We start from the raw sequence: 12,791 nt of genomic DNA on the forward strand, positions 1-12,791 counted from the left end.
TATTTTAACAGTGGCAATATACAGGGATCTGCTTTAATGTAATTTACATGAAGGATTGATCCAGACATTTCTCATTAACGTGTATATATATAAATCTATCTATATAGATATATATATATATATGTATATATATGTATAATGTGTATGTTGCGTCACTTACCTGATGCTTCACAGGTGAGAGTAATGTTGTGTTTCTCCTTGACTTTAGTATCCACCACAGTTCCCTCGTTCACAATGCTCGGTGGAACTGTTGAATTAGACGAACAATCAATTACATGGTTCTCACTCTCTTTCACTGTTCATCACATCTCTTCAAGCTGATGTTAAATGAGATGGAAGGACCTAAACATAAACAATTTGATGATAGAAAGATTTTAATCACAGTAAAATGTCACACAAATGTCACACAGTAGGCATGATACTAGACATTTACTCCGTCTTTACCGAGGATGTCGATGTCAAAGTTCTTCCTTTCCTCTCCGGCACTGTTAGACACAATACAGGTGTATCTCCCAGCATCCTCTACTGCAGCATGCATTAGACGCAGGCTTCGTCCTCCTAGAGATTAAACAGGCCAGTTATGATCATTATCTATTGTCATCTTGGCATGTATTCAAAGGCTGTGTTAGCAGAAACCTGCCCTTATTCACATCCCTGGGAAAACATCCCAAGGAAGTGCAGACAACATTTTAAGCTTGTTGAAAATAAATCACCCCTCTTTGAAAAGTGGGATTAATTAACAGAAAGAATTTGGACTTTCAGGCCCACAGCTGTTAAAACATTTGCAAGCCACTTTAATGATATTCAAAACTAAAAGTGTCTGTCTGTGGTTTCTTTTTTTTTTTTTTTTTAAACATGGTTCTTGAGAATCTCCTGATCAAACACGTAACAATGACACGATGTGAATTCTGCAGTACACTAAATTAACCTTCTGTACTACATCTTCTACATAACTGATACACCTGAACATGAGTCTTCTCCTGTGACAACTCAAAGATTATCATCTATCAAACAGCTTGTTTTCATCAGGCTTATGTGGTCAGCCCTTTCTCCTCTCCTTTACTCCTCATTATCATAAGCTCACATACAAATGTCAAAGAACAAATGTAACAATGTGCCAAAGCCTGGTGCTTGTATTTCTGCACAAGCAATTTAGGTAATATGTTAAAAGTTCATTGGCCATTTTCATGGGTTCATTTATCACCCAATACGTCTTGTGAAATGTTTAAAAACACAATTCAGACTAATTGCTCCTGTTTGTCTTCTTTCACAGATCTGTCTGTTGAGTTTGGCCCCAGTTGCAATGATCCCATTACATCTTATTACTGGTGATGTATTGCAACTGCTTGGCCTTTGAAACCTAGATGGGGAGCAAAACAGTTCAAGTTACCCATGTGAACGTTTGGCCTATCATTCACATCCTTGGTGGTTTGCTTTCCCTGAGTGTGTTCCTTTGGTAGATGGACAAAGAGGCCGGGGGAAACAAAGGTTTCTAAAGAACATTTTTTTCACAATATCAGAGAAAGCTCTCAAAGTCCAACAGGAACTCACCTGAGAGGATGCGCACTGAGCTGGTAGCTTTGATTGGCAGACCATCCTTCATCCAGGAAACGGCAGGAAGAGGGATGCCAGAGGCCTCGCAGTTCAAAGCAACTGGGTTCTTCACAACAACACTCACGTTTTCTGGAAACTGTACCTGACCAATTATACTTGGTGGAACTGAACAAGAGGAGAAGGAATAAGGGAAATTAAACCTAGACCTTAGACTGTAACTCTACAAATTTAAGACTCATGATTTAAATTGATTAAAGTTGAATTGAATTGACTAAATTCAAAAACATTAAAACAAAAATTAAACTTATAGAACGGTTGATAATTCATACCATGTACACTGATGTCATATTTGCTGTCAGCCTGCCCTGCCACATTAACAGCAATGCAGGTGTAGCGTCCTGTGTCTGACACTTTAGCATCTTTAATCTGCAGCAGCCTTCCTTCATTCAGAACCTTTGCACCATGCTGGCCTGTGATAGGCCGGCCATCTTTCAGCCATGTGACTGCTGGTCGTGGCACACCCTCCGCAGCACATTGTAGGGTCACATCCCCTCCTTTTGTCACAGTCACATCATCGTTGTCACCCTCACTGCGTCTGATGGAAGGGCGTACTGAAGTGAGAAAAGCAGGTGAGTTGGTGCACATGCTCCCTCAACATGCTATGCACTTATAGCACAGCAAACATGTTTTAAGTATATGTAGTCAAAAGCCCTGCGTTATTTCCATAACTTTTAACAATGTAACATAAATATACCCCTTTCTGTCAAGCTGACAGTCATTTTGTAAGTCGATCCAGTTGCATTAGGTTTTAGTTTCATTTTAAACATGATTCAAACATGAATTTGTACATTTCACACCTCTTGTGATTGTACTGGTAAAGGTAGACATCCCTGTGGTGTCTTGCCCTCTTTTAATCTCTTTTTGTGGACTGCCGCTTCTTCTTTTCCTTCTCTCTGTATAGGACAGGATTCTCCTTGTCTGTTTAAACCAGGTTTTTAGTGACTGTACCAACCTGTAACTGTTTAGCTTTCTCTGACTGCAATTCTCACGGTCTTAAGTTTCCTTCTAGTAATAAGAGGCAAAATAACCACTGAAAATACTTTGATTAATTGAAGTCACATATCTGGGGGTCTATATGTACCATAAACCTGCAGGCTGTACTCCTTGGAAGTGGTGCCAGCTGCACTGGAGGCTGTGCAGGTGTAGGAGGCTGCATCCATCCTCTCAGCACTGGAGATCTGCAGCTGGCGACCTCCTGACAAAACTCTGAGACGTTGGTCAGACTTGAGCTCAGAACCTGGGACAAGAACATACATGAAACAAAGGTTAGGTATAGAGTTCATACATATAATGTCCTTACAGCATATTTCTTTTGCTCTTGTTGTCACTTTATGTTGTTTTTGTGAACATGCACACACACTCACCGTCCTTCCTCCAGGTAAGGCTTGGAGGCGGTATGCCGCTGGACTCGCACACCAGAGTGATGAGACTTCCTTCGATCACTGTCAGAGGCGACACTTCCTCTGATCCGCGGATGCTGGGAGAAACTGTAATAATGACGAGACACCAGAAGGAGGCGCACACATCTCAGTATCAAGTGTCTCAAGTATAGTGTTGAGTTTTCATCTGGGCTCAAGACAAGTCCAGCAGAAGTTCACACTGCAAAACACCGCTTTGACATCACTGTTTGTGAAAATGTAAGATAAAAATAAAATGTAAATTGGTCCCCAGACAGATACAGCAATGTTTATATCTATTTTTTTTTACATAAAAACACTCAAATTATTATTATGTTATGCTGAATCATTTCTGCCTAAAAACTGTGGGGGAGAGTTTATGTTTAAAAAAGAAAGCCAACTACAGTGGTATTGCACTGGCAGTTGCAAACACAGGTAACTATGGTAACAACCAATCAATAATAAAACAATCTCTCATAAAGAAATAATTCAGCTTTGGCAAATGCAGATGGCTTTTTATTTACAGAATTCCACATAAATACAAATTCAACCAAAAATAAAGAAAACTCACCCCAAACATTGAGGTTATAGTTCTTCTCTGTTTTGCCTGCAACATTGGTGGCTTCACAGGTATACCTGCCCGAATCCTGCACCTGGGCACTATCGACCTACAAACGGATTCAGAGACAAGTGAGATTTGGTAACCATACACTGATATTTAATTCAAAAGATACTGAACAGGATATTCATTTCAGGACTTAAGGTTGCGTCAAATCACTATCACCCCGCACAAAGATTTAGTTTAACATTTATTTAGTTCATGATCTCTAACTCTGGCTGTACCTTGAGCAAACTCCCATCCGCTGAAACAGTCAGACCAGGCTTCCTGAACAGCGGGCGGCCATCTTTGCGCCAGGAGAGGGTAGGTGGAGGGATTGCATCACTCTGGCAGTGCAGCTCCACTGGACGACCGAGCATCACTGTGGCATTCACTTCCTCTCCCTTGATGTTTGGAGGCACTGTGGCAGACACGAAGACGAGCTACTGACAATGTTTCTCTGACAGATTATATCATCAAACGTTCATTGAGGTGGGATTCATTCTATTTTTAAATGCTCTTATACATTAATTGACTTTGAAAGTTAGCTCACTAAACCAATCTAAGAGCTTTAAACTTTTCATATTATCTCATAGGTGAAAAGAATAATTACTTCCTGCGATGCACAGGCTCTACTGAGTTGGGCATCTGGTGCTCTTTAAGTACTAATTCTATGTTGGGCTATGACAGCAGCATTAAACCAGTTCAACATTTTTTTGTGGTATTAACAATCAGGCTTCTTCATTTCCAAGAAGTTCATGAAACCTAATCTCTATGGAAATTGCTAACATGCATTGAGATGCATAATGACTCGGGAGCAAACAAAGTCCCACAGTAATGTTTTTGTTCCCCTGTGACTATACTAAGTATCATCACAGTCAAAGATGGGTGTTGCTGGGACTGGTTTCTACAATTTCAATGAGCAGCAGACATGATTCGCTTTTGGCGCTGAACTTTTCTGGGACCAAATCACACAGCTCTGAACCACAGAGAAGCAAACTGTGGGGAAAAGTTAAGTTACAACTTTGGTGCAACAGCTCAGGAAATGTTTTGAGGCCTTCGCCCCGACTACGACAATGTCTGGACTCCTTAAATATAACATCATCCTCAAGAGGCAATTTTGTTCATCTCAGCATCTGTTCATCAGTATTTCATCAGACATTCGCCTTTTTAGGCGTGGTCTAGAAAATAACTGTGGGCCAATTTCCTCTGTATTATGGTTATTGGACAGACAGAGGACAATTCATCGGGGAAGGACAGAAACCGGCGCTCAGCTCAGTATTTGGCCAGACACAGGAAGCTGTCGAAGAATGGTAGCAATTACCCCAACAAATCTGCCTTTATTTCTCTGGACAAGCTCTTTTTGATCTTTCTGAGGAAATACACGTCATGTAGATGTTTGTATTCTGTGTGCTGCCGTGTTCAAATAGACACACAGGGACAAACACACATATGCACAGACTTTACAATCCTCTATATGTAAACTACTTGTCTCCTATTACTTCAGTGACATTAGCTTTGATTAGACTTGTATAACAACCGATTTGCCGTCAAGCTCAGCTCAGTGCAGGAAACTGACAAGGTTTATTGAAATGCTAAACTCAGTCAAATCACACTTCCTCTTCATGCACATGTTTTGCTCAAGGCCCTTTTCAAATATTTTTTCGGTCTTTTAATGTTTCGTGCTGGATCTGGTGCTCTGTTGACAGACATACTACAGTTGGCCATATTAGTTAGTAAAACAAGAAGTGGAACAGGGAAAAGACATTAAAGGGAAAGATTGTGTGCTAAGGAGAAGAATCAGCTCCTGCCAAGAACTTTTACACTGAGATATTTTACTGCTATTTTAATATGAAAATTCAATCTCATTTCAAAGCTTTCAAATATTAAAAAAGTACTTTTTATCCAATGCATGACATTATCATAATGTAGTGCAGAAATTTTTAAAGTGTGGGTCATAATGATGATAAAAGTTACATCATTTTTGGCTTATAGAAGGCTACATCTGTGATCCAAACCACTGGCTTGAATCAACTTTCAATACTCAGAGAAACACTACACAAAAACTACATTTAAGTTAATGTTTTCAAAGTTTATATACATGAATAATGCTTCTCAAAACAATACAGTGATTTTCCACATGCAGTATAATATCTAACATATAAATCACTGGGACACTAAAAAGACTATTTTACTACTTAAAACAACTGAGAAATGGTGATTCACTCACCATAAACATGAAGGTCGTACTCTCTGTTTTGTTCTCCTCCAGCGTTGACGGCCACACACGTGTATCTGCCTGTATCACTAACCTGTGCACTGCTCAGAGACAGCACTCTGCCACCAGACAGCACCTGAGAGGGAGACAGACACAGATCAGAGACCAGATCACAGCACAAATACACACAAATGGAACAGGAAAATACCTCTCTGACAAATGTTCCATATAACTGGAGGCGTATAATGTTTATGTATAATTTACATTTTCTAATATCACAGTTTGAGGAGACGTTAACCCACATTTTGCCTCAGAACAAACCTATATAATGGCAGTGGTACAAGTTTAGAATACTGTGTATTTATCTATAATCTTCTTTTTGGGTTAGGCTTAAGCATATCAAAAATGCATGGCACAAAAAGTATTGCACTGCTTAACTCAAACATGAATTAATTCAGTCTTTTAGCTCATTTATCGGCACCTGTATTCCATGTGATACACTCGCCACGGGGCTGCCATCTTTGAGCCATGTGAGGCTGGGCAGAGGAACACCGGTGGCCTCACACTCCAGCCTGGCAGCCTCATTCACCACCACTGTTACAGTACCACCTCGGCTGGAGATGACCGGAGGCACTGTAAAGCCAAAGAGAGGGAAATGGTCAATAATCATTGCAAAGATCTGTGATAGCATTCAGATGTAGTGGAATTCTAGACACTGGATAAGGTGGATAAGTTAAGTGTATCTGTACTACTTATCTGTATCTGTATCCTCTAATTATAGGGAAGCATTCCTGAGATGTCTACTTATCTTATTGGATAAGGACAAATTTTTGTTTAAAGTATAAAATGACAGAAAAGTTACCCACCATACACCTGCAGGCTATGGAATATCTCAGCAACTCCAGCCAGGTTGACCGCTACACATCTGTATATCCCAGCGTCAGACAGCTGAGCCCGTTCAATCTCCAGCACCTGGCCACGCTTCAGCATAGTCACCCCAGCTGCGCTTGTCAGAGGTCGGCCATCTTTGTACCAAGTGATAGCTGACGCACAACGGTAATTAAAAGTGCTTTACTCAAAGCAAGAAAATACATGAATATGACATTTATAATAAATCAGAAAGGACAATAAATCTAAATTCAAACATTGTGAAATAAAGTTAAAATTAATATCAGAATAACAGATTAAGGAATAATGGTTCGAGTGTAGTTACTGTGCAGAACACAACACTTAATGAAAAGCAACAGTGCTTTTAGCCTTGATATAAGAGTTTAGAGTTGAAGCAGACCTTTTTTGTGGAACTTGTCCCAGATACGTGATGCATAAAAACTGTGGCTGCACAATGTTTTTGTGTTTTAACGTTCAGAACGCTCAGACTGGTTGACTATTTGTGGTTGTGAAATTTGTGAGCACACTGATGGTACTAAGACACAAGCAGATAATTATTTATGTGTCATTTTTCATGTTTTTTGTTTTAACTGTTCAATCATGCAGGACAGACAAAGCTAAGTATCTGACAACCAAGACCTCTACGTTTTTGCTTGTGACAATGGAGCTTAAAACAGATTTTTGATGAAATATTTTCACATGTACTGAATAAGATTGTTGGAATTCAACACCTGCTGTAAAACTGCAGAAACAACTCAAGGAAAAAGGTGTTCGTTTACACCGGAATGGGTCTGCTTATCTGCACTGAACTGCTACACTGGAGAAAAAAGGCAGTGGGAAGAAAGTGAGGTTGCCTGTAGGGAGTCATCTGAGATCAATTTTCCGCTGCTCCATTAATGGTTAAAGATAAGGAAAGCACCAGTATGGCCAATTGTGACTGAGCCTTGATGCGAAACTACGCCCTGCAGCCTGTGAGCGGACACAGCAGGACACAGGAGGACGTTTGTGAGCTGTCTTACCAGGTAATGGGCTGCCTGTGGCCTTGCACTCAAGCTCAGTGGGAAAGCCTGACAGGATGGTCTGGTTGATGATCTCTCCAGAGTAGGGGATACTGGGAGGCTCTGAGGGACACACACAGTATTACACACAAGAACAACAATTCGTTAGATGATATTCTCATGTCTCCTCCTAGTCACTTGGCACAGAAAAAAGACAGACGGAAGATGTATGACAGAAACCAGGAGATGAGCGAGACAAGGGAATGAAACATGCAGAGAGAGGGCTGTGTTTATCTTTAAGTTACCATGGACACTGAGCCGAATGTGCTGTTGAGCTTCACCAGCTGCATTGGTGGCCAAGCAGGTGTATCTCCCAGAATCCTCTAGTCTTGCGTCTGTGACCTTCAGTGTTCTGCCTGCGTACTCCAGCTGTGACAGAGACAAGTGTTTACACACACACACACACACAGAGGATTCAGACTAGTAATTACTTTCAAGTTAAAATGTGAGTATAAAAGTGTATAATCCATGTCAGTGTTTGTCAGTTTGTTGATCTGGGAGAGAAACTTTGCTGTATGTCACGGTTACAGACTCAAAAACTGCACAGATTTCTACATCTGTGTCTTTGAACATAACCCTGTCTGCAGACATGTGCTGCTAAAACATCACAGATCAAAGTCAAAGCACTAATAGTCACTGACTCCAATTAAAAAGATAACCTAAACAAAACATGCAAGACTCTGTAATGCTCAGCAACTTAAATTCCTTTTTGCTGCCGCTTTTTTAGTACGACTCAGTGAGCGTTGAATACTCTGACTTCAGGTTTGGTTCGCCTGAGGCTGTGCATACTCCTATGGTATATCAAAATTAACAAAATTAATATTCTATCAATCAGTTAACCAACCTTTAGGTGCTCCTGTGTTGTGTCGACAGGTCGGCCATTTTTAAGCCAGGTAATGCTTGGAGGAGGGATGCCACTGGAGATGCACTCCAGACTGATGGGCTTGTGGAGAACCACTGAGCGTTCAGCAGGCCCAGTGGTGCGGATGGATGGAGGAACTGGGGAGGTGTAAAGGATAGACTTATTTCCTTAAAAACACTTCACAACAATTAATAAGGAAGATGGAAATTCCAAAAAGGCAGAGAGTAGTATTTACCCAAAGTGGGAGTGTCCCTGTGGGTTGCATTTAAAGCATAAATCACATTTATTACAGTGAGAACATCAGACTATCGAGATGATTCTTCATTTGTTGCCAAAAAATTATTAATTTTATTGCAAATCATATGACAAAGCATTTAAACATTTTACCGTGGACAACCACATTGAAGTCCCTCTCGTGGTCTCCTGCTTCATTAGTGGCCACACACTGAAAACGAGCTGTGTCAGACACCTGAGCACGGGACACAATCAACCGTCGACCGCTGGCTGCCACACGCAACCCGTCGCCCTGTCTGACTGGTTTTCCGTCCTTATACCACCTGGAAAATAACAGATTTTACATGGAATATCTGTGTGGATGCGTTTGTGTTTACATGTATGCATGAGGCGCAGATCTTACGTGATGACAGGTGCAGGTGTTCCACTGGCCTCACACTCCAGCTCCAACGGGCTGTTGAGTATCACTGTGCTGTCTGTCACATCATCAGCTCCGTCGATGAACGGAGGAACTAAGAGAGAATATTTTGATACATTAGATTCTGGAAAACCACAATAAATGCATGTATAATTTTCAAATTGACATGTCCCTTTATTTAAGAAAGGAAAACCATGTCAGAATGAAATGAGGGTTGCTTTTCAATATCAACACAATATCACAGTCGGTCAATTTCCTTTCTTTTTTCCATTATTCCTCCATTTCTGCTGGATATAATACGAGTCTCAGAGTGGATGAATAAACATTATTAAAAAATGAAAAGATAAAATCCTCTGGGTGGACCCTCTGATTGAATATTCTAGTATTTGTGAAGTTCACATGTGAGTATATCAGTCAGATATGCAAAGCCACTGTGAAATGACAGGTGCCGGTTTCCCATGTGGAATGCACACATGGTGTAGATAACCAGGTCAGCAGACAGGGGCAGTATCACCTCATCTTTCACATGAGTTGTCGTGGCCGAGTGGTTAAGGCGATGGACTAGAAATCCATTGGGGTCTCCCCGCGCAGGTTCGAATCCTGCCGACAACGGTGCAGTGTTTTCTCAGCTGCCACAAGTTGTTAAAAGAATAAACCACACACGGCAGCCTGTTGTTGATAGTAATTAGATTTACTCAAATAGATTGAAACAGTGGAAATGGTACGAGCCAGTGCAGTATAAACTGTACCATTAAAGGAAAACTGTTTCCCCTCCAGAAGACAGCGTAATGAAAGAATTAGAGGTAGAAATACACAAAAACAAATCACTTTTTACTAACATGAGTTATTTTGACAAGTCCCACTTAAAGCCACATTCAGAGTGCATATCAGGATAGTTTTTTGATTTATGGTTTATAGAAAATAATAACCTGGAACTAGATCCTCCTGAACAAATGCCCTGGCTCTTGGCAGCTATGAAAGACTTGTGGCCATTTAAGGTGACAATTTTCTATGAAGTCTTTCCTGTCTGATGTGTTTTACCTGGCACAGGCTAAATCAAATGTTCAGTCCGCATGAACAGTGGTGATTAGCTAAATGCTGAAAGCTGTTCACATACTGAGTGGAGACAAACCATTCTTTATTTTCATTAACGTTCAGTTTGAGCTGAAGTCCACCAAAGACATCGCTGTGGAAAGAAGAGCGAGGTAAGGCCAAGGCTTTTGGATCACTATATTGCTACAATGTGCCTGCACACGAGCAAGCCAGCCTCCTAGAAAAAAAATATTTTTACAAGATTTATAAATGTACTGTATGCATTTTTGGATGCATAGAGATAGCACATGGGTCTGTCTGGTGGTGACAATGTAACACAAGTGTGTCTATGTGCCATGCATCTTAGTGTCAATGTACTACTGGCTATACAAATTCAAAGATATATTTGTGTGTTTCTGTACCTAAAACTCTGACGTCATATTTGACCTCCTTCTCCCCAGCAATGCTTGTAGCCACGCAGACGTAGCGCCCCGAATCTGAGACCGTGGCTGAGAGGATTTCTATTTTTTTCCCCTGCTCGAGCACACGGACACTTTCACCGTCATGAACAGGAACTCCATCCTTCAGCCACGTGAGGGAGGGGGGAGGGTGTCCCCCGGCCTCACACTCCAGGATCAGAGGCTTACTGAGGGTCACTTTCCTCTCAGTTGGCCCGTCTTCTCCCCCTGCAATAGTAGGAGGCACTAACACTAAAGGCTTTCACCAGGAGACAACATGTAAAATTGCTTTATTTTTCAAATCCTCCAATCTGTATCCATTTTTGTGCTCTTCAAGGATCAAGGACTTTTTGATTAAGTTGTTTGCCAACTATCCACAGCTGTTTGAAATTATTCTTGAGTACTACAAATGTCTTTATGCTTTGTGAGTGAAACAAAATGCCTTAAAGCTCTGATTAATAAAAATAATAAGCTTCAGAGCTCAATGATAGATATCACAAGGATTGCAAACACATAGGAACTGAGGTTTCATAGAGTTCCACAGTACCTACAATTCAATTTACTTTACACTGAAAAAGAAAATGTGAGTAGCTATCAGGTGTCAGGTGTCAAGTTCTTACAGTAAACATCCAGCTCATAGGCTTTCTCTGCACTCCCAGCCACACTGGTCACCCTGCAGGTGTACAGACCAGCATCTGACGCCTGCGCACGAGGGATCTTCAGGTAGTGGCCTCGCTCTACATACTGAGCTTGTCGGTTGGACAGGATGGCCTCTCCGCTCCGGTACCAGGTGATGGTAGGAAGCGGCACCCCACGTGCCTCGCACTCCAGTGTTACCACTGTGTCCAGCAGGGCTGTGACCTCTGTGGTTAAGTTACCTCCTTTGATGGAAGGAGGCACTGGAGCAACAGTACAAAAACAATGAAATCTTGTGACTTAAATTTCCGCTGTATTTTCTAAATGTTAGGTGTGTGAACATATCGATATAAATTTACAGTTCAAAGAGCAGGCTTTGCATGCATTGGTTGACTGCTTAGGGATCGCCGAAATACACACTCACCATAGACACTGAGGTTGAAATCTTTGGACTGTTTCCCAGCTGTATTCATGACACTACACTGGTAGCGGGCCTGGTCCCCAAGACGAGCACTTTTTATCCTCAAAACCTGACCTCTGTTGGTGACCTCCAGATTGGGATCGCCGAGAAACACTAGCCTGGCAAAAAATTGGAAGGAGAACAGGGATGGTTGGAGGAGGAATGTTTAATCCAGTCTTTCCATCTTGTTTGATCATTCTTCAGTTTTAGACGGTACTTACTTCCTGTCCTTGTACCACTGGATTGTGGGAAAGGGCACTCCTTGCACTTTACACTCAAGACTGATCTCCTGTTTGAGAATGGCTGAAACATCTCGAGGTGTGTCTGATCCTACAATGGTCGGTGGGACTGTGGCCCAATGGGAGGGAATCATTCTTTATTAGACAGCTCATCAGAAAAATGAATATTATAAATTGTATTTCTTACAGCTGTAAGCTCTTTTTAACATCCTAATAATAATGAGAAAATCTTCCAAGTGAAACTCATACATATTTGGCTACTTTCCTGAATTAAAAGGGTTTAAAGCTGTTTTCCTTTAATGTGGTATCAATTTGAGGTTTGGTGTGTCCACAAAGCTGCACAGAGCTCTTCCTCTGTAATTCTTGGAGTTGTCAGTGACCATTGCTCACCCAGCACATCCAGGAAGAAGTCTTTCTCTGTGCTGCCAGCGATATTGATGGCTTTACAGCTGTAGCTTCCTGCGTCCGCTGTGGCTGCCTTAAGTAGTCTCAGGGTTTTCCCCATATCAAGAATCTGGACACTGTTACTTGCAACTACCTGTCGATCAAAATAAATAAATGAAATCAAACACAAAAGCAAAAATAACAACATATGTTACAGTTTAGGAACTACTGAGAGAGAGTAAATTATGGTGCAAATTGGAAGACATCAAGATAAAAGGGTCTAAACTAAAAAGGC

At 41.2% G+C, this 12,791-nt stretch overlaps 1 protein-coding gene and 1 non-coding gene across 2 annotated transcripts in view; one reads left to right on the plus strand and one right to left on the minus strand.

Annotated features, from left to right (window-relative positions):
* Window positions 1–12,791, minus strand: part of hmcn1 (hemicentin 1) — an 80,724-nt gene that overhangs the window by 22,922 nt on the left and 45,011 nt on the right. The window contains 21 exon segments of the mRNA XM_056378753.1: window positions 161–247; window positions 445–558; window positions 1,552–1,719; window positions 1,884–2,165; window positions 2,696–2,851; window positions 2,979–3,101; window positions 3,583–3,679; window positions 3,855–4,030; window positions 5,840–5,963; window positions 6,309–6,460; window positions 6,694–6,870; window positions 7,735–7,836; window positions 8,019–8,142; window positions 8,618–8,772; window positions 9,023–9,192; window positions 9,273–9,381; window positions 10,742–11,023; window positions 11,398–11,676; window positions 11,838–11,992; window positions 12,095–12,221; window positions 12,503–12,646. Coding sequence (XP_056234728.1) covers window positions 161–247; window positions 445–558; window positions 1,552–1,719; window positions 1,884–2,165; window positions 2,696–2,851; window positions 2,979–3,101; window positions 3,583–3,679; window positions 3,855–4,030; window positions 5,840–5,963; window positions 6,309–6,460; window positions 6,694–6,870; window positions 7,735–7,836; window positions 8,019–8,142; window positions 8,618–8,772; window positions 9,023–9,192; window positions 9,273–9,381; window positions 10,742–11,023; window positions 11,398–11,676; window positions 11,838–11,992; window positions 12,095–12,221; window positions 12,503–12,646 — 3,303 coding nt within the window.
* On the plus strand, window positions 9,818–9,899 carry trnas-aga (transfer RNA serine (anticodon AGA)). Its single transcript has one exon. It is a non-coding gene; the product is annotated as a tRNA-Ser (tRNA).

The sequence above is a fragment of the Seriola aureovittata genome, chromosome 6, assembly GCF_021018895.1.
Source record: "Seriola aureovittata isolate HTS-2021-v1 ecotype China chromosome 6, ASM2101889v1, whole genome shotgun sequence".
Lineage (NCBI taxonomy): Eukaryota > Metazoa > Chordata > Actinopteri > Carangiformes > Carangidae > Seriola > Seriola aureovittata.